General features: G+C 43.7%; 2 protein-coding genes across 2 annotated transcripts in view; both read right to left on the bottom strand.

Moving 5' to 3' along the window:
• The window catches only part of LOC140719047 (uncharacterized), a 50,137-nt gene extending 36,042 nt beyond the window's left edge, over positions 1-14,095 (bottom strand). The window contains exons 1-3 of the mRNA XM_073033416.1: positions 14,010-14,095; positions 11,538-11,612; positions 6,159-6,272 (exon numbers count right to left, since the gene is read on the bottom strand). Coding sequence (XP_072889517.1) covers positions 6,159-6,272; positions 11,538-11,612; positions 14,010-14,070 — 250 coding nt within the window. The 5' untranslated portion in view covers positions 14,071-14,095. The remainder of the gene's footprint in view (positions 1-6,158; positions 6,273-11,537; positions 11,613-14,009) is intronic.
• Positions 14,096-17,488: 3,393 nt separating this feature from the next.
• LOC140721560 (uncharacterized) overlaps positions 17,489-20,940 on the bottom strand; it is a 28,465-nt gene continuing 25,013 nt past the window's right edge. Inside the window, exon 8 of the mRNA XM_073036382.1 lies at positions 17,489-17,493. Within this exon, the coding sequence (XP_072892483.1) occupies positions 17,489-17,493 (5 nt within the window). The remainder of the gene's footprint in view (positions 17,494-20,940) is intronic.

Raw genomic sequence — 20,940 nt, 5'->3', positions numbered from 1 at the left:
TGTGAGCTGTAGATATAATAATTTTTATCAGGAGATCATTGAGACCTGAAAATTAATTAATTCAAGGGTTCCTCCAGAGCAACAAGTTTGAGAAAGGCTGGTCTAGCCTGTACGTGTTTGGAAGTTAAGCACTTGTGTGCCAAAGTGTATATAGATCTGAGTTAAGATGAGATGTATTTATTCAGATTTTTGTTGTTGTGTACAAGGTACAGGTTGGTGGGATTTTAATGTAGTTTGTATTGTTTTTTTTGAATTGTCACTACCATATTGGTTTAGTATATGTTGTTTTATTTATTTTCACACTGCATACGTAACGAGTTGATACTCAAGTGTGTGGACCAAAGTTAAGCTTTTGATAGTTGCTTTCTGCATTAAAATATCACAACCAGATAAAGGAATTAAAGACTTGAAAAAGTATCTGTTGTTCTGAGTGTGTGTTCTTCCCAGGCTACAAACTTTGGTACCAGCAGTGGGGTAATTCCAAGCCAGTTTAGATGGTTTTTGATTTTTGTTTACAGTACAATATACAATACATAATGGGGTAGTGGTGAAGGACAGGACAGTCGTTTCCGTGAGACGGTGTCGCGTGGAGACCATGGTAGAGTCTTGATGCCGGGTTGGGACATCAGGGACTGAAGCCAGGATGTAGAACCGTGACGGTGATCCAGAGCAACTGCGGCCGTGAACTCATTGTGTTTTCTGCAGAAGATGTCAGCAACCCCTTTTCCAGGCTTGTTGTAGCAACTTTTGAAGGACTTGAGTTTTCATAATGTTACATTCAGAGGATGAGCAAACTGAACCTGATTTCAATGAACAAATTAGAGAGATTCCTGGTTGGCACGAGGAAGCCATGGCAACTGTTGATAAATTAAGTAAAAGGACTGATGTATACACTCCAAGGGAAAGACACATCGCCACATTTATGGGGGATGCTGAGAAAGATGGGAGGTCTGTTGATGGCTTTATTGAAGAAGTCGATCGTGTACTTCATGCTAGAAATTAGACTGACAAGGATCAGTATGATTTTGTTATGTCACTGCTCCCACGAGTGGTTACCACCAAGTAGTGGTAGAGGAGTGTGATAGGCATCAGACTGTTTTTCGTCCCCGTTTGCTCTATATGAATATCTTCATATGACATTTGGGTCTGCAATGGGCTGGTGACTTTTCAAAGACTCGTGCAGGCAACCATGAATCACTGAGTCTTCCAAATTATGCTTGTGTACCTGGATGATATTCTGATGCATTCACAGACTTTCCAGGGACACTTGGAGAGGCTTGACACTGAGCTTCAGTGAATCAGGGAAACTGGTCTGAAGGTGAAATTCGAAAAATGTCATTTTCTGCAGTGAGAGGCTAAGTTCTTAGGACACCAGCTATCAACCAATGGGATAGGCACAGATCCCGAGAAGGTCTCGACTGTTCAGCAATGGCCAGTACCATCTACAATCAAAGACTGAAGATCATTTATCAGTGTTTGCAGTTCTTAACGACGGCTCATTCAGGGATTCCCAAAGATTGCAGGTCCGCTGCATGATGTAGTTTTAATGCGGGGAGTCCGAGTAAAACAAACCAGCTGTCAAAACAGTCTTGGACAGAAGAATGTCAAACTGCCTTTGACTTGCTCAAAGAAAAACTAGCCATTTCACCCATCCTCAGCTCTGCCGATTTCACACACCCTTTCATAGTGGAGACTGATGGCAGCATAAGACTGTGTAGATTATTGGACACTGAACCTTAAGACCAATAATGATGCGTTCCCGTTCCCGTGTATTGATGACAGTTCCCTCTCCCATGTATTGATCAGGCAGCGCAAGTGGTTACAGTATGGTTTAGTTGAGGATGAGGAGCATGGGGAGTGTTATCAGCTTCTGCTACCTACCAGCTTGAGGAGTAAAGTGTTTGGGTATGTACATGACTCAATGTGCCATCAAGGCATAGAGCCTACTCCACACTTGTTGAGAAGCAGATGTTTTTGGGTGAACATGCACGAGGATGTTGATGGTGGATCAAAAATTGTCTGAATTGTGTGCTGACTAAAATCCCTCACCTTAAAATCCATCCCCCCATGAAATCATTCCTTGCTTCTCGGCCGCTCGAAGTTGTTGTTGTAGATTTCACTGTGTTTGAGCCGACAGCTGATGGGCGTGAGAATGTTTTAGGAGTCACAGATGTTTTTGCAAAATTCACCCAAGCATTCCCAGCTCAGGATCAAAAGGCAGATACCACAGCAAAGGTGCTCTTGAGCGAATGGTTTATGAAGTACGGTGTTCCTGAGAGGTTGCATTCTGACCAGGGCCGTGACTTCGAAAGTGAGGTCATAGCTGAGCTCTGCAAACTGTACGGGGTAAAGAAAAGCCGTACTACACCCCATCGTCCTACTGGCAACACTCAGTGTGAGCGTTTCAACAGGACGATGTGTGATTTGTTGTGTACGTTGTCTCCAGAAAAGAAACGCAGGTGGCCAGAGCATCCACCCGAGTTAGTGTATGTGTATAATGTGACACCTCACGCCACCACCGGATATTCCCCTTATTACCAACTGTTCGGTGTTGATCACCACTTGCCAGTGGATGCCCTGCTGGGGTGAGAACAGTCTGTGGACAGGAAATATGACTGGTTAGCCACACACCAGAAACAACTGAGTGATGCTCATGCCAGAGTGAAGGAATACTCTGAAGAGAAGGCTGCAGAACGTATTGCCTTGCAGGCGGATAAAATTCATTGTCCCAAGATTGACATAAATACACTGTTTTACCTCAGGAACAGGCCATTTGGCCGTAATAAGGTCCAGGATGCTTGGAAATCAACTGTCTACAGGCTGGTGTAGGTACTAGACAGCACATACACTGTGGAACCTTTGGAGGGAGGGCCTATCAGGAGGGTGAACAGGCCCTGAGAGAACCTTCCCACCCCAGCTCCTCAAAGGAGACTACAATCTCATGTCCCTGGGACACGAATCAGATTCTGAGGATTTAGAGAATGATGTGATATTGGTAGAAGATGTGTCAGACAGGGTGTACAGAATCTTGACTCCAGCCTTGACAGCATATCTTCTGGAACTGTAAGAATGTCTGGAACTGAGACTGTAGCACCTGTGACTGATGATACAGGGTCAGATGTTGGTGGCCCTCCTGTTGTAGTATCCCACAGGAGTAAAAGAGTAAATGCTGGACAGCACTCTAACCCACATCACGAACCAAGGTCAGTCCGAGATGTGGCCTCCATAAGTCCTGCAGCAGTGTCACAGATACTGGCTGGTCGAGGTTCAGTTCCATTCAGAGAAGCAGTTAAAGAGGTGAAAAATACCTTTGCTTATCGGCTGAGTAGCGTGAGCCTGTACGTGTTTGGAAGTTAAGCACGTGTGTGTCAAAGTGAGTGTACATAAGGTAAGATGTATTTATTGATATATTCGATGTTGTGTACAAGGTACAGGGATGGTGGGGTGCTAATGTTGTTTGTATTGTTTTTAGAATTTCCACTACTGCATTGGTTTTGTATATTTTGTTTAGTTTATTTTCATACTGCATATGTAACTAGTTGACACACAAGTGTGTGGACTGAAGTTAAGCTGAGATTGTAACAGCAGGAACTGTGCATTTCTTTAAATTCATTTTGTTGTTTTTCTTTTGATGCTCTCTTTCTGCATTAAAATATCTGAAATTGATAAAGGAATTAAAGACCCGAAAAGGTATTTGTTGACCTGAGTGTGTACTTTTTTATGGCTACAAAATAAATTGCTCTTGGGTTCCTGTTGACCTAAATTCCACTTTGTTTGTTTTCATCCACCCTGATGCAAACCAACATCCCCTTAGGCCCCCTTACGATGGCCCATTCTCCATTTTGGAATGGAGGGAAAAGACTTTTATCATTGATAAGAGGGATAAACCTGAACATATTTCAGAAGATCGCCTTAAACCCACCGAGATTTGGAGTATTCCACTGCCATGCCCCTGCCATCACCTCTGGACGAGCACAGGACCCGAGCCGGGCTGCTGATCCGAGCTTCAGACAGGCTCCCAATGCTGGTTTTAGTTAATCCCAGAGGGGCCTGTGTAGGGTAACGTGATTGGTAGAAATATACATAATTCAGAACCATCAACATTGAGTTGGGGTTTCACTTTAAGAGGCTGGTCTGACGAGATGACATTATTATGTAAAGAGTTCTAGCGCATTTTGAGTGTTGGTTTGGGAGTTCAATGAAATGCATTAAGGGTTTCATTAAACATAAAATGCCTCACTTCATTTTATTTGTGAAAACCTACATTACTCCCTCATCTGAGTGTCTGCTGTGGTGGAGCCTCCATCTGCACTCCCTCAAATGAGAGATACAAGTGTGGGTGTGTCCTCAGTGAAAAATGGCTTTAAACGCCCATCGTCAGATCTGACTGCACCCTATTCAGCATCATCAGGTCCTGCTCTCCTTCACCAATTGTTTATCCAAAGACTATGCAGAAATGCAAAGAGAACCCCTAACTCACCACTGTTTCCACAATTCACCATGCCGAAATATTCTAACAATGTGCACTGAACCCATGAATGTCTGGGATTCAGACTGTGCATCTGCCCCTGTAGTTTCCCTACTTTCCTTTGCCCACTGGACCAACCCTCCCAAATGTCCCTCGATGCCCTGGTGTTGAAATTGCATTGAGTCTGGATTCTATCCATTTCTTTTTCATGCTCAACCCTCCTTCTGTTAGATCCTGTTCATCACCAACCTCCTCTCCTGGTTCCAATGTTAATGCCATTGCTAATAGTTCCCTCTCCTCAGGTATTGTTCCTCACCCTTTCACATCTCCCATCACCAGCTCTGTGCACAAAACAAAAGGCAAGACCCCACTTTCCTTACCACATGGAAGGAGGCCATTCAGCCCATCTATGCCAGTTCACTCAGCTGTCCATTCCTGATTACTTCTCCTTGAAACCATTTCTCTCCACATCCACATCAAGTCTACCACACTTATGCTACTGCAACTGACAGAAAACAGGTAACCTAGCAACCCGTCTTTCTGGGATCTGTGCACATGAACATTGAGAGTTGACAGTTGCTCTTCATGCCCTCTCCAAAAGCACTGCTGTAAACATTTCCAGACTGAATTCCATTTCTTCTTTTGTGTATCCAAGGAGACCAGTGATATCTTCCAGTGACCCAGACCTTTCTTCTTCGCTGTCAACCAAACTGCTGATATTGTGATCAACAGGAAACTTCCTGATCGTGATGCTCAATTCAAGTTCAAATCATTGACATGAACCTTAAACAACAAGGGACCTGTTACTGATCCCTGCTTAACTCACCACACATGGCTCTCCAGACACTGAAACTCCCATTGATCCTCACTGTTTGCTTCCTCCCTCTGAACCAGTTTTTATTCCAACACCATCTTTTCTTGGATCCCATAGACATTTAGTTTCTTGAGTATGCCATGAGGAACTTTAACAAAACTTTGCTAAAATCCATGTCATGAGGAGGGGCTTTACCACTCTCTCACCTCCCCTTCATCAGGATTAATGAGTAACTTTCAAGTTATTGTCATTCAATACCATCAAATGAGACCACTTTCCTCTGGATTAATGTTCACAACACAGTACATGTAACTCACGTGCATAACACAAAGTAATATCACCACAAATTAACTAACCAATAACAAGGTGCATATATTACCATGGGGGATGGGGTTGGGGGTTAGCCACAATCTCCTCAAGGAAAGGAGGTGCTGCTGTGCTTTCTTAACCAAAGAGGTGGTGATGAGGGATGATGTGAGATCATCTCTTATGTGCACTCTCAGAAACTTGGTGCTCTTAACTCTCCCCATGGAGGAGCCACGTGTGTGTAGTGAGGAGTGGTCCCTCACTCCTCACCTCTACATCACGAGTCACATCACCTTTGACAACATAATGTGCGTAACACAATTGAGTTGAGACATTTTACCCTCAAGTACCATCTCTGACGCAAGGTCAGAGGTGACTCCGGAATCATTCCAGCAGTGGTGTCACTGTGAAACACCACTCCACAACTGGGCAAAAATACAGGGTAATTTCATCCCTCATGTCTCAGGGACCCAGAGTGGTGGTGGGGGGTGATTTTTCTTTTAAAATTAACTGCAATTTCCTTGGAGAGATGCCTGAAGTTTAAACACAAGTGTAGACAATAACATTTACCTCCATACTGAAATGCTTTCCACCAAAGAATCACAAATGAAATAAAAGCCAATGGAAGCAACACCACCATTGTGATTGACGCAGCAAATGTGACAGTGTCCTCGCTGTAAAAACCTGCAATTACAAATACATTCAAATCAGCAAACATGCAACAACACACCAGAAAAATGAGCAGGAGAGCTGCCAATTGTTGCCACAACCAATTTGTTCCCGTTATCTCCTGCAGGGAAGAGATGTGCTCATCACTGCCCAGTCTTGTCAACCTTGACTTCTGGTCTGCACCGACTGACTCTACCTGCTGTGCTGGGTGAACAAGCCACTGATTTGTTACGCCGGCCAAGAACGGACTGACTCACTCTCTCTTCCTCAGTCAGTATTTCCCTGTTACCTGCTGCCAATATTCTGCACTGGGTGCTCCTTCTGGTGTTGAGACGGCCAAATTTTGATGAGTTCACTATCAGAAGCCCCTGCCTCTCCTCCATCCCTTCCTCTCATGGGCCACTCTCCTGTCCGATTAGATTCATTTGTCAGCCATTTGCCTTTTGCACCTATTACCTCCCAGCTTCTCACTTCACCCCTCCCCCACCCACCTACCTCCCCCTCCACATGGCTTCACCTTTCACCTTGTACTCTTTCCCCTTCCCCCACATTCCTATTCTGGCTCTTTCCCCTTTCTTTCTGGTCCTGATGAAGGGTAGCCTGAAACATCAACTCTTTATTCCTTTCCATAGGTGTTGTCAGACCTCCTGAGTTCCTCCAGCATTTTGTGTGAGTTTCTCTGGATTTCCAGTATCTGCAGAATCTCTTGTGTTAAGGACCACAATCCATTGTTCTTTTGCAAGAAGATAATAAACACAAGAAAATAAGAGGGGAGTCGGTCACTCAGCTCCTTAAACCTGCCCCACCATTCAATACAATTGGAGCTGATCTGCTTCAGGCCCCATCTCCTCTTCTGTTCCAGTCCCACAAAATGCTGAATTCCCCAATCTTTCAAATATTTATCCATCTCCTCTTCTGTTCCAGTCCCACACAATCCCAAATTCCCCAATCTTTCAAATATTTATCCATCTCCTCTTCTGTCCCAGTTCCACAACATCCCGAATTCCCCAATCTTTCAAATATTTATCCATCTCCTCTTCTGCCCCAGTCCCACACAATCCCGAATTCCCCAATCTTTCAAATATTTATCCATCTCCTCTTCTGTCCCAGTCCCACACAATCCCGAATTCCCCAATCTTTCAAATATTTATCCATCTCCTCTTCTGTTCCAGTCCCACACAATCCCAAATTCCCCAATCTTTCAAATATTTATCCATCTCTCTAAATACCTCCCAAATGCTTGTGGCGGGAAAAGTCACTCATCCCAGGAATTACTCATATGGATCACTTTTGGACTGCCCGCAGTGTCAGTGCAATTGTGTTTAAACAAGGGGACCAGAACTGTGCACAGTACCAAGCGGGTCTCCAACACTCTGGACAACTGTAACAATACTTCCCCATTTCTAAACTCCAAATCCTTATACGTCACCCCTGTTCCTAATTATTGCTGCACCAAATCTTTTGTGATTCCTTTACAAGAACATCTTGATCCCTCTGCAATTCACTGATTTGCAATTCCCCTCCATTGACATTACAGTCTGATTCCTCTTACTCAAGGGCCCCACCTCACACTTTCCTGCATTAAACTCCATGTGCTGAGTTATCACCCACTCATTGACAGACAGATAGACTTTATTGATCCCGAGGAAAATTGGGTTTCATTACAGTTACACCAACCAAGAATAGTGTAGAAATATAGCAATATATAACCATAAATAATTAAATAATAATATGTAGATTATGCCCAGTGGATATAAGCCCAGGACCAGCCTATTGACTCAGGGTGTCTGACACTCTGAGGGAGCAGTTGTAAAGTTTGATGGTCACAGGCAGGAATGACTTCCTATGACGCTCAGTGTTACATCTCGGTGGAATGAGTCTCTGGCACTCCTGTGCCTAACCAGTACATGATGGAGTGGATGGGAGTCATTGTCCAAGATGGCATGCAACTTGGACAGCATCCTCTTTTCAGACACCACCGTCAGAGAGTCCAGTTCCACCCCCACAACATCACTGGCCTTACGAATGAGTTTTTTAATGATAGGATATCTATTGATATCTTTTTGTACAGTCCGAATTTCCTCATTGGAACTTGCTTTTCCTCCAGTTTTGAAGAATTTCAATATCCGTTTTTTATATTATATTACTCAATAATTAGAAACTCTGCTCTCCCGTGGGTACTGGATCACTGGTGCTTTTAGATATTGTTATGTACCCCTAGGGTTCATTTTTTTTCTGTGGTCTGTCACTTTAAAATGCCAAAAGAATTGAGACTAACTTTTGTTTTTTTTGGATTTCTACTGACTGCAGAAATGCTGGGTTGCTATGGTGAGCAGTGATTGTTCATACAAGTGGCAGCTTGTTTTGAATAAGCAAGGTCAGGTGATTCCTCTTATAGACACAGAGACACTCAAACACACACAGTTAGAGTCAAGATGGATTCTGTCAATGAAAGACACCAGTGAGTCGGTCGCTGGTTTAAACTCTCAGTGGCCCAAAAGGGGTGAGTTAAGATCGATCCCGAGTATTTGATATATGACTCTCACAAGTTTTCTGCAACTAGAACAAGTTTGCAAGAAGGGAAGAGAGGAGAAGAAGGTTTGGAACAGAAGAAGCCTAGTGACAAAGACATCGCTGTTTGGACTCTCTCTCTAAGTAACCCCTAAGGGTGAGTTGTTTCCATTCAGCTATGGAAGTGTGATTGTCACTTAGTTAATCTACAGGAGTGGGTTCTCTGGTGAGGGGAAACCTTTGTGAGTACCACGTGTTTATTTACCCTTTGTCTGGATGTGGTATTTCACTGAAGAAAGGCACCCCTGTGGCAAATCACTGTTGGAGTTATTTCATATGTCATGGAACTGGACATGTCGCTAGTTTGAGCCTTGGCTGAGGCTGCGTGTCCGTCCTTGAGCAAGGCACTTAACCACACATTGCTCTGCGATGACACCGGTGCCAAGCTGTATGGGTCCTAATGCCCTTCCCTTGGACAACATCGGTGGCGTGGAGAGGGGAGACTTGCAGCTTGGGCAACTGCCGGTCTTCCATAAAAAAAATACCTCGCCCAGGCTTGCACCCTGGAAACTTTCCAAGGTGCAAATCCATGGTCTATCGAGACTAACGGAGGCCTACACACTACGGAGATACTAATAAATAGTGTTTTGTTTCTAGCAAAACCAGACTCCAGGTGTGTTCCATTTCTGCTGGTTCTTTTAACTCATTCCGGAGTACGTAACAATATTTACTACTTAGAATCTATCAGCTCTGTGTTTAATAAAAAAAAATGTTGGAAACACACAGCAGTTTGTGTAGTATCTGTGGAAGGTGAAACAGAAGTCGTGGTCCGGGTAGGTAGGAAGAGTGAAAAGGTTCTGCAAAGTGAGTTCAGGAGTTCGGTGCTAAGTTGAAGCAGAACTTCCAGGTTGTGATCTCAGGATTGCTACTCAGGCCACGTGCGAGTGAGGCCAGAAATACGAAGTTTATACAGTTTAACACATGGCTAGGGAGTTGGTGTAGGAGGGAGAGCATCAAGTTCTTGGAACATTGGGCTCTCTTCCAGGGAAAATGAGATCCGTACAGAAGTCACAATTGCACCTGAACTGGAGGGTGACTAATATCCGAGTGGGAAAGTTTTCGAGTGCTGCACGGGGTTGAGGAGGAGTTGTTAAACTGGAGTTGCATCTGGATGGGAAGCAGAGTGTCAGAACAGATAGTGGAGAGGTTGTGGGGACAGACGGGAATCAGAAGGTTGAGCATGGAGCGACTGATGTCCTGAACTGTGTATACTTCAATGTAAGAAGTATCATAGGAAAGGCAGATGAGCTCACAGCATGGATCAACACCTGGGAATATGGTATTGTAGCCATTAGGGAGACTTGGTGGCAGGAGGGGCAGGACTGGCAGCTCAATATTCTGGGGTTCCATTGTTTTAGACACAATGGAGTGGGAGGGATTAAAGGAGGAGGGGATATTTTAATATTCAAGGATAATATCCTGGCAGTGTTCAGCCAGGCCAGACTGGAGAACTCATCTAGTGAGGCATTATGGTGGAATTGAGGAATAAGAAAAGTGTGAACACGTTAATGGGGCAAATTACAGATTATACGAAAATCTGTGGGATTTAGAGGAACAAATTTATGGAGAGATCTCAGAGTGTTGCAAGAAATATAAGGTTGTTATAGTTGCTGATTTTAACTTTCAATATATTGACTTGGACTCCCATAGTGTCAAAGGTCCACACTGGATAGAGTTTGTCAAATGTGTTCAGGAAATTTTCTTAATCAGTACTAGAAGTCCCAATGAAAGAGTGTGTGATACTTGATCTGCTGTTAGGGAATGAGATAGGAAAGGTGACAGAAGTGTGTGTAGGAGAACACTTAGCATCTCGTAATCGCAATGTCATTAGTTTTGAAGAAAATATGCAAAAAGATAGGTCTGGTCTGCAGGTTAAGTTTCTAAATTGGAAAAAGGCCAATTTTGATGGTATAGGAGAAGATCTAGTAAGTGTTGATTCAGACAGGATTTTTTCTGGCAAATGTGCACTTGGTAAGTGGGAGGTCTTCAAAAATAAAGTTTTGAGAATACAAAGCCTGTCTGAATAAAAGGTAAAGATAACAGGTGTGGGGAACTTTGGTTTTCAAGAGATATTGAGGCCTTGTTTAAGAAAAAGAAAGAGGTACATTGCAGGTACAGGCAGGTAAGAACAAATGAGGTGCTCATGGAGTATAAGAAATGAGAGAAGAGTTAAGAAAGAAATCAGGAGGGTGAAAAGAAGGCTTGAGGATGCTTTAGCAGACAAGGTGAAGGAGAATCCTGAGGGACTCTACAGATATGTTCAGAGCAAAAGGATTTCAAGTGACAAAATTGCTCCTCTGGAAGATCAGAATGGTAATACATGTGTGGAGCCAAAAGTGATCGAGGAGATCTTAAATGCATATTTTACATCTGTATTTACTCAGCAGACAGACACAGAGGCTATAGAAGCAAGGCAAAATGGCATCAACTTCATGGACTTTATACAGACTACAGGTAGTAGATCATTGCCTGTCTGAAATTTTGTGTGGCCAGATGTTCTGAACAGAGATTTAAACTAAAATGGACATTCAGATATTTTAAACCTCCAGCAGGTTCCCCAGTCCTCAGCTGTGGGGCCAAGGACTGTATGTGTTTGTGGTCCAGATGAAGCAGCTCACAATGTTCTGACAGAGACACTTCATTCTATCCCTCTGCTCAGTACCAAGTACATCATTTCATGTAAATACAGAATTATGTTTGAGCACTTACCTGAAATTGAATTGCTGACAGAAATGCCAAGTAAGAACATCAGGTTAAAGAAACTAGTTTGGAAGAACATCCAACCTAAAACAAATAAATAAAAACCATTTGAAATTCTCAGAATCAGAATTCAGACTCAGGTTAATCATTACTGACATACATCATGAAATTCGTTGTTTTGTGGCAACAGTACAGAGCAATAAATAAAATAGACTATAAATTACACTGAGATATATAGTTGTGAAAGAGAGAGCAAAAATATCGAGATTGTCTTCACGGGTTCATGGACCGTTCAGAAATCTGATGACAGAGGGGAAGAAGCTGTTCCTAAATCATTGAAAGTGTGTCTTCAGGCTCCTGTGCCTCCTCCCTGATGGTAGTAATCCCCCTGAGTTACAATCTACACAACTTATTCAAAACTTGCATCAATGAAGTGCTGCAGTGAACAGAGATGAACCCGGGCTTGGTCAGGTTCATTGTGATATTCAGTGTCCTAACATGAGGCAATCAACCAGCTCAGAACTGGACCAGACATTCAAGCATTGGACTGAAGGAGGTTCAGGGAGCTCTCACACACTGGCAACAAGTGGAGAGACCAGGGAGGGACCAAAAGCATCTTCTGGTTCCCTCTGGAAACACTACATTTGATAACTTACTGACCCACAGGCATCACATGTGGAAATGACAGGTACTCTGTAGTTTGTCCGTGGGTACATCCAGTGGATGGGATATCAGGCCACTGTAAATCAGTTCTGCTGAATTACCCCAGTGACCTGGAGGACTGCAATTAAACATTTTGCCAGTGGCTGAGTTCCATGTCTGACAGTACAGCCTGTTCTGATGCAGAGAATCACAACATCACTGTTTCCAGCTGTTCAATGGCATCGGACAGTGTTCTGGTTCAAATTGAAAACTGAACTCCACGAGGGTGCAGGCTGAACAGTCCACATGCTGGAACATTTTATGTAGACATGTTGAAAGATTATCCTGAATATAAAAATAATACCTTAGTTCCATCCTTTAACTTTTGCAGCAACTTATCAGGATGCCATGATGGTTGTGATCGAGATCATACATCTGTCTCTGCTCCTTCAATCTGCCCACAGGATCAACCCTTTGAAATGTTACACATCACTCCAGTACTGAAAATTGTATCTGTCTCCAGATTCATCTGTCTCTATATTCTACCCCATCTCCTTGCTAAGTTTCACATCCACACATCACCCTCACCCATACTGTCCTGTCGTTTCTTGGTATCTTTGTATAAAGCAATCATGTTTGCCGTTGTCCAATTTAATGGAAACTTTTCAGAATAGGGTGAACATTTAAATTGCTGCATGAAGTATGTCATTAGCTGCCTTTTTCAGACCCCAGGATGAAGTCCATGTGGATATCCAACTTGTCAGATGGCAGCTCCAACAACTGACTCAGTATTTCTTCCCTGGTGATTGTCATTTTCTCAGATTTGTTGCCCGACACTGGTTCTCACTCAGATTACAGCTCAATGCTCATCAATACTTTCAGAAACCTCTTTGACTTTCCAACTCGCTTCCCCCCTTTCCTCTCTGCAGTCTATAAACCCATTATATTTCTGTTCTAATCCCCTCCTTCTCAGCAAGTTTGATCTTTGTGCTTTCAGCAAATTGTTCTTTATCTCTAAATTTACCCCACTAAAGCTCACCACCTTTTCTTAATCCTTCAAGCTTTTCTTTGACACCCCACTGTCTGACCGAGCCTGGGGTCATCTGCCCTCATCTTGCTTTACTTGGCTTGGTGATAGACTTCATTTGGTCATTTGCCTGTGAAACAGCCGGGGGCGTTTACTGTACAAACATTGATTCTATTCTTGGACAACTTTAGTCTGTAAGGTGAAGTAGATCTCAAACTGAACTTAGCCAGGCTTTGCTTGAATTCGGCCATGAGGAAGGAATGTCAATATTTTGAACCCTGAATAGTTTACAACTTGGAGAGGAAGGGGGGGAATGTGTTCCCTTGTGCTGACTATCTGGAAGGTGCTGTTGAAAACAAAACTATTGCAAATATCCAGGAAAGATCGGTGAGAGGCCTCCCAACACTGAATTCTATCGAGGATCAGAGGGATACCTATCATGCAAACACCTCACCATCACTGGGATAAAGGGGATTCTGTCCCTCATTCCTCAGCTGATTTCATTTTGAAGTTGAACAACACCACGTGTCAAACACCAGACAGCTGAGATAGCTCCCTCTCAACCCGACGTCTTCTAAAGATCCCTCTGGAGTCAGGTAAGAGATGGTATCACTGTGACCAACACTTCACAACTGGGTGAAAAATGATGCAGTTTCATCCCACAGGTCACTGTGTGTCGGGGGGGGGGGGGGTTCTGTGGGGGAAGGGGGGATGATTTTTCAAGTTTTTCATTTCATTAATGTCTGTTGAAATTAGTCACAAATTCCTTGGAGAGATAACTGGAGCTTATAGACAAAGGTAAAGTAACATACCATAAAACTTCTTCTTGTAGATCAAGTAAAACAGAAGCAGAACATTCACCAATGGCAACATCAGCAAGATATCATTTAAAGCATCCTTGATGGAATAACCTGCAAGTGAAAATAAATTCAAATAAGAAAACATGTAACAATTCCCCAGAGAAATGACCGTAACAGCTGCACAATGTTGCAAACAGCCAAACTGTTCCACTTTCACCCTGCAGGGACAGGCATGTGCCAACCTCTGCCCAGTCTTATCGACTGCATGTCCTGTACAGTGGGAAACCTGGAACAGACAATTCACGAGCCCTGATCAGTTGTCCTCAGAGGTCTCCAGTCCGATCTTTCCAGGTCACCTCCTGCCAATATTCTGCACCAGCTGCTCCTTCTGGTGTTGCAATGGCCACTCCTCTGGGAGTGCACTACACTGACCCACATGATCCAGGTTTGATTTTCCCAACTTCCACAACAATTGGTTATGGAGTTAACCCACAATTTCACTGGAAAGTCACTGAAACTCTCAACCTCTGGCTCGATTCCACATTTTGTCACAAAAGTTCTCCCACTCATTTAGCCGGAGGAGCTCAGGCTGATATCCACAATCTGGTCAGGGGCACATTTGAGGAGAGAAAGTCTCCTTGTGAAGGGCAGGTTGATGCCCAGACAGCTGACTGACACCTGCACATCAGACTTATTGTCACCAGCTACTTTATTTCAGATATCAGGGTCTGATGTTGCATCGTGCCAGGAACAGGAGTGTGTCTGACAGCTGTTTACATTCTTCATATCGTTTCAATGACGTCACACAGGAACTGAAAAATTCAGCCAACTCCTGTGAGCGGGGGCAGAGTGAACTTCTCCACGTGAGAAACAGAACCTGTAATCTCACAGCATCTTTTACCAGTCTCTGGTCCAGACAGTGAAGTACTTTAAGTGCAGTCACTGTTGGAGGGAATGAGACTCAGTTTGTACTGAGTAAGGCTGAACAAACAGTCATGTAAAAGCTGGCTTTGTGATGTTGGTTAACAGAATTATTTTTCCGATTCTGGGGAGAAATCCTTTGCTCTTTTAGAAATAACGCTGAAGGATCATTTACACCTTCCCGAAGAAGGCAGATGGGACTCTGGCTTAATGTCTCATCCAAAAGTGGAGATCTCTCAACGTGCAACACTTCCTCCACACTGGTTCTGAGAATGTGGGTGATGCTGGTAAAGCCACAGATATTCCCTGTCCGTTTACCCTGACAGGGGGACGGTGAGCCTCCCACTGGAACCTCTGTTGTTCTCATGGTGACGCTGGGTGTTGGTCTGTTGTTTAAGAGGGGCAGCAAGGACAAGCCCAGGAACTACAGCCTGGTCAGCCTGACATCAGTGGTGGGGAAGTTACTGGGGGGAATTCTGAGCAATAGGATCTACCAGGATTTCATTAGACAAAATCTGATTAGGAGGAGACATCATAGCTTTATGTACAGGAAGTCATGGTTGATGAATCGTTCAGGGTGGTTTTTTTTTGAAGAGATAACCAAAAGGGTAGAGAGGACAATGAACGTTATCTATTTTGACATGATCCTGACATGAATCCAGGGGCTTCTAGGGGGATTCAAAATTGGCTCGGAGATAGAAAGCAGAGGACTGTAGTAGAAAATTGTTTTCCATTATAGAAGCTGGTGACTCGTGGTGTGATGCAGGTATCAGTGCAGGGACTCTTGTTATTTGATATTTTTATCAGTGATTTGGGTGCAAAAATGCAAGGCTTGATCAGTAAGTTTGCATATTACACAAAACTAGGTGTTGTCGTTGATAGTGAGGGCGGCTATTGTGGGTTGCAGGGGGATTTTTGACCATTTAGGGAAGAGGGCTGAAGAGTGTCAAATGGATTTCAAATCTAATGGAACCTTCTCCCAATCAAGAGAACTTGAGAAAATTAATACCGATCATAAATTATAACTCTAGTTTGTTCTTTTAGACCCCAGGATGAAGTCCATCTTGACCTGGGACTTGGCAGATGGAAGCTCTGACAATGTGCTCAGTACCTCTTCCCTGGTGATGGTAATGTACCCAGTTTACTGCCCCACATGGTTCTCCCTCAGACAATGGCTCAATATTAAAATGCTGATCTGTTCTTTCAGACCCCTCTGACTTTACATTTCACTCCCCGTCTCTCTCAGTCTACAAGTTTCTGCATTTCTGCATCCCTTTCCTCCTGTCCACCTGAGACAACCTGATCATCATCACTTTGTGCTTTGAGCTGTCTTGTTCCTTATCTTTAGGAGATCTAGGCCTCATATGGAGCCAGTGATCATTAATGGAGAATGTGTGGAGCAGGTTAAGACCTACAAGTATCTGGGAGTACAGTTAGACGAGAAGCTAGACTGGACTGCCAACACAGATGCCTTGTGCAGGAAGGCACAGAGTCGACTGTACTTCCTTAGAAGGTTGGCGTCATTCAATGTCTGCAGTGAGATGCTGAAGATGTTCTATAGGTCAGTTGTGGAGAGCGCCCTCTTCTTTGTGGTGGCGTGTTGGGGAGGAAGCATTAAGAAGAGGGACGCCTCACGTCTTAATAAGCTGGTAAGGAAGGCGGGCTCTGTCGTGGGCAAAGTACTGGAGAGTTTAACATCGGTGGCTGAGCGAAGGGCGCTGAGTAGGCTACGGTCAATTATGGAAAACCCTGAACATCCTCTACATAGCACCATCCAGAGACAGAGAAGCAGTTTCAGCGACAGGTTACTATCGATGCAATGCTCCTCAGACAGGATGAAGAGGTCAATACTCCCCAATGCCATTAGGCTTTACAATTCAACTGCCAGGACTTAAGAACTTTTTTTAAGCTATTATTAATGCTTTTTGAGTTAGTTCTTACTGAGTTAAGTATTGTATGTAATTAGTTTTTGCTACAACAAGTGTATGGGACATTGGAAAAAAAGGTTGAATTTCCCCATGGGGATGAATAAAGTATCTATCTATCTATCTATCTATCTATCTATCTACATAGCACCATCCAGAGACAGAGAAGCAGTTTCAGCGACAGGTTGCTATCGATGCAATGCTCCTCAGACAGGATGAAGAGGTCAATACTTCCCAATGCCATTAGGCTTTACAATTCAACTGCCAGGAGTAAGATATGTTAAAGTGCCGGGGTTGATTGTATTTAATGTATTTAAGTAAACTACTTAAGAACTTTTTAAAAAGCTATTATTAATGCTTTTTGAGAGAGTGATTTAGATGCATATCATATTTTTACTGAGTTAAGTATTGTATGTAATTAGTTTTGCTACAACAAGTGTATGGGACATTGGAAAATAAATGTTGAATTTCCCCATGGGGATGAATAAAGTATCTATCTATCTATCTTGAATTTACCCCCAATAAAGCTCCCTATCCCTCCCTGATCCATTAAACTCTTCTTTAATACACAACCCCCTGACCAAACCCGGGGTCATCGGCCCTTTTCCTGACTCCTGTCTCTCGGTGACAGACTTCATTTGATAATTAGTCTGTGAATCAGCAGAGAACATTTACACTACAAACACCAGTAGTTACTCGTACTGTTCTTGGAGAACTATAGTCTGTGTGGTTAAGTTATTCTCAAAGTGAACTTAGCCAGGACTTGCAAAAGTTAGGCCATGAGGAAGGAATGTCAATATTTTGAACTTTGAATGGTTTATAACTTGAGGAGGAAGAGGGAGAAGGTGGTGTTCCCTTGCATTCATTGATTGGAAGGTGTTATTGAAAACAAAAATCAGAATCAGGTTTATTATCACCGGCATGTGATGTGAAATTTGTTAACTTAGCAGCAGCAGTTCAATGCAATACATAAAATAGAAGAAAATAAATAATAATAAACAAGTCAATCTTATTCAGTATACTTTATACAGTAAACGTATATTGAATGGATTAAATTCGTGCAAATACACAGAAATACTATACAGTCGGCTCTCCTTATCCACGGGGGTTTGGTTCCGTTACCCCCCACGGATACCAAAACGCGGATGCTCATGTCCCTTATATAAAAAGGTGTAGTATTTGTCTATAACTTACGCACATCCTCCCGTACACTTTAAATCATCTCTAGATTACTTAAATACGTAATACAATGTAAACACTATGTAAATAGTTGTTATACTGGATTGTTTAGGGAATAATGACCAGAGTTTCTTGAGCTCTTCTGGGAACGCTGATGCTGCTTCGGCACCAGCCGATCCCGATTCTCCCGTGATCTTTAAGTTCTTGAGGCTGTAGCGCTTTACAGAGTTAGCCAGTATCCCTTACTCTCACTCTCCTCAACCCCGTCAGTGTAGTGCTCATAGAGACTAAGTGCTTTTTCACGTATAATTTGGCCATCAACGGGGATATGCTTCTGTGACATGTCCTCTAGCCACACACTTAATGCTTTCTCAGTCACGAACCAGAGAGGCCATTTTTGCCGTTGTCGGGGCAGCACTAACACTTCCATGATTTTCAGCTTCTTTCTGCTTTATGGTGTGAATGCTCGATTCATTCTTACGGCCACTTCTGCAAGCAACATGCCACTTTTCAAAAGATCTGAGATTTCTACTCTCTCAGCGAGAGATAGCACTTTACGCTCCCTCTTAGCCTTTGAAGAATTGCTTTGACCACTTAATTGCTTTTTAGGAGCCATTTTTTCACAGAAACAAAGTCGCGACCAAACAAGACGCGAGGTGAACAATGCTCAAACAATGAGTGCTGGAGAGAGAACTTCCGGGTTTTCCTGATCAGCGGTTGGTTGAATCCGCGCATGCGGAACCTGCGGATAAGGAGGGCCGACTGTATATTAAAAATAATGTGAGGTAGTGTCCAGGGTTCAATGTCCTTTTAGGAATCGGATGGCAGAGGGGAAGAATCTGTTCCTGAATTGCTGAGTGTGTGCTTTCAGGCTTCTGTACCTCCTCCCTGATGGTAGTAGTGAGAAAAGGGCATGCCCTGGGTGCTGGGGGTCCTTAATAACGGACGCTGCCTTTCCGAGACACCGCAGCCTGAAGATGTCCTGGCTACCTTGTAGGCTGGTAACCTAGATGGAGCAGACTAAATTTACAACCCTTTGCAGCTTCTTTCGGTACTGTACAGTAGCCCCTCCATACCAGACAGTGACACAGCCTGTCAGAATGTTCTCCACGGTACTTCTATTGAAGTTTTTGAGTGTATTTGTTCACATACCGAATCTCTTCAAACTCCTAATGAAGTATCGCCACTGTCTTGCTTTCTTCATAACTGCATTGACATGTTGGGACCAGGTTAGATCCTTAGAGATCTTGACACCCAGGAACTTGAAGCTGCTCACTCTCTCCACTTCTGATCCCTCTATGAGGATTGGTATGTGTTCCCTTGTCTTACCCTTCCTGAAGTCCACAATCAGCTTTTTCATCTTACTGACGTTGAGTGCCAGGTTGTTGCTGTGGCACCATTCCACTAGTTGGCATATCTCAATCCTGTACACCCTCTCATCACCACCTGAGATTCTACCAACAATGGTTGTATCATTAGCAAATTTATAGATGGTATTTGAGCTATGCCCAGCCACACAGTCATGGGTATACAGAGAGTAGAGCAGTGGGCTAAGCACACACCCCTGAGGTGCATCAGTGTTGATCGTCAGTGATATTATCACCAATCTGCACAAATTGTGGTCTTCCGGTTAGGAAGTCGAGGATCCATTTGCAGACCGGAGTACAGAGTCCTAGGTTCTGCAACTTCTCAATCAGGATTGTGGGAATGATGGTATTAAATGCTGAGCTATAGTCGATGAACAGTATCCTGACATATGTGCTTCTGTTGTCCAGCTGGTCTAAAGCCGTGTGGAGAGCCATTGAGATTGCATCTGCCGTTGACCTATTGTGGCAAATGGAAAACTGCAACGGGTCCAGGTCCTTGCTGAGGCAGGAGTTCAGTCTCGTCATGACCAACCTCTCAAAGCATTTCATCACTGTTGATGTGAGTGCTACCGGGCGATCATCATTAAGGCAGTTCACGTTATTCTTCTAAGGCACTGGTATAATTGTTGCCTTTTTGAAGCAAATGGGAACTTCTGCCCATAGCAGTGAGAGATTGAAAATGTCCTTGAATACTCCCACCAGTTGGTTGGCACAGGTTTACAGAGCCTTACCAGGTACTCCATCGGGACCTTCCAACTTGCGAGGGTTCACTCTCTTTAAAGACAGCCTAACGTCAGCCTCTGAGACAGAGATCACAGGGTCACCAGGTGCAGCAGAGATCTTCACAGCTGTAGTTGTGTTCCCCCTTTCAAAGTGGGCATAGAAGGCGTTGAGTTCATCTGGTAATGAAGCACTGCTGCCATTCATACTATAGGGTTTCACTTTGTAGGAAGTGATGTCTTGTAAACCCTGCCAGAGTCGTCAGGCATCCGGTCACCTTCGACCTCATTAGAAATGATCTCTTTACCCTTCAAATAACTCTCTGCAACTCATACATGGTTTTCTGGTACAAGTCTGGATCACCAGTCTTGAATGCAGACAACGTACCTCCTGGTTCATCCACTTCTTTTGACTTGAGAATGTACAATAAATCTTTGTAGGCACACACTGATTCACACAGGTTTTAAGGAAGACGGTAACAACTGCAGCATACTTATCCAGGTTCGAAGATGAATCCCTGAATACAGTCCAGTACACCGATTCAAGGCAGTCCTGTAGGTGCTCCTGCTCCTTGACCAAACCTTCACGGTGCTTCAGTCTTCAGTCTCTGCCTGTGCTCAGGGAATGGAAGTACAGCCAGGTGATCAGACTTCCCGAAGTGAGGGTGTGGAATAGCACGGTAGGCATTTTTGACGGTGGTGTAACAGTGGTCCAGTGTGTTGTTTCCTCTGGAATTGCAAGTGATCTGTTGATGGTAATTGCTTAGTGACTTTTTCAGACTGGCCTGGTTAAAATCTCCCAAAACAATGGTGAAGGCATGAGGATGCGATG

Source organism: Hemitrygon akajei, chromosome 2 (genome assembly GCF_048418815.1).
Source record: "Hemitrygon akajei chromosome 2, sHemAka1.3, whole genome shotgun sequence".
Lineage (NCBI taxonomy): Eukaryota > Metazoa > Chordata > Chondrichthyes > Myliobatiformes > Dasyatidae > Hemitrygon > Hemitrygon akajei.
Note: the sequence above shows the minus strand (reverse complement) of the source record. Positions and strands in the feature narration are given on the sequence as shown.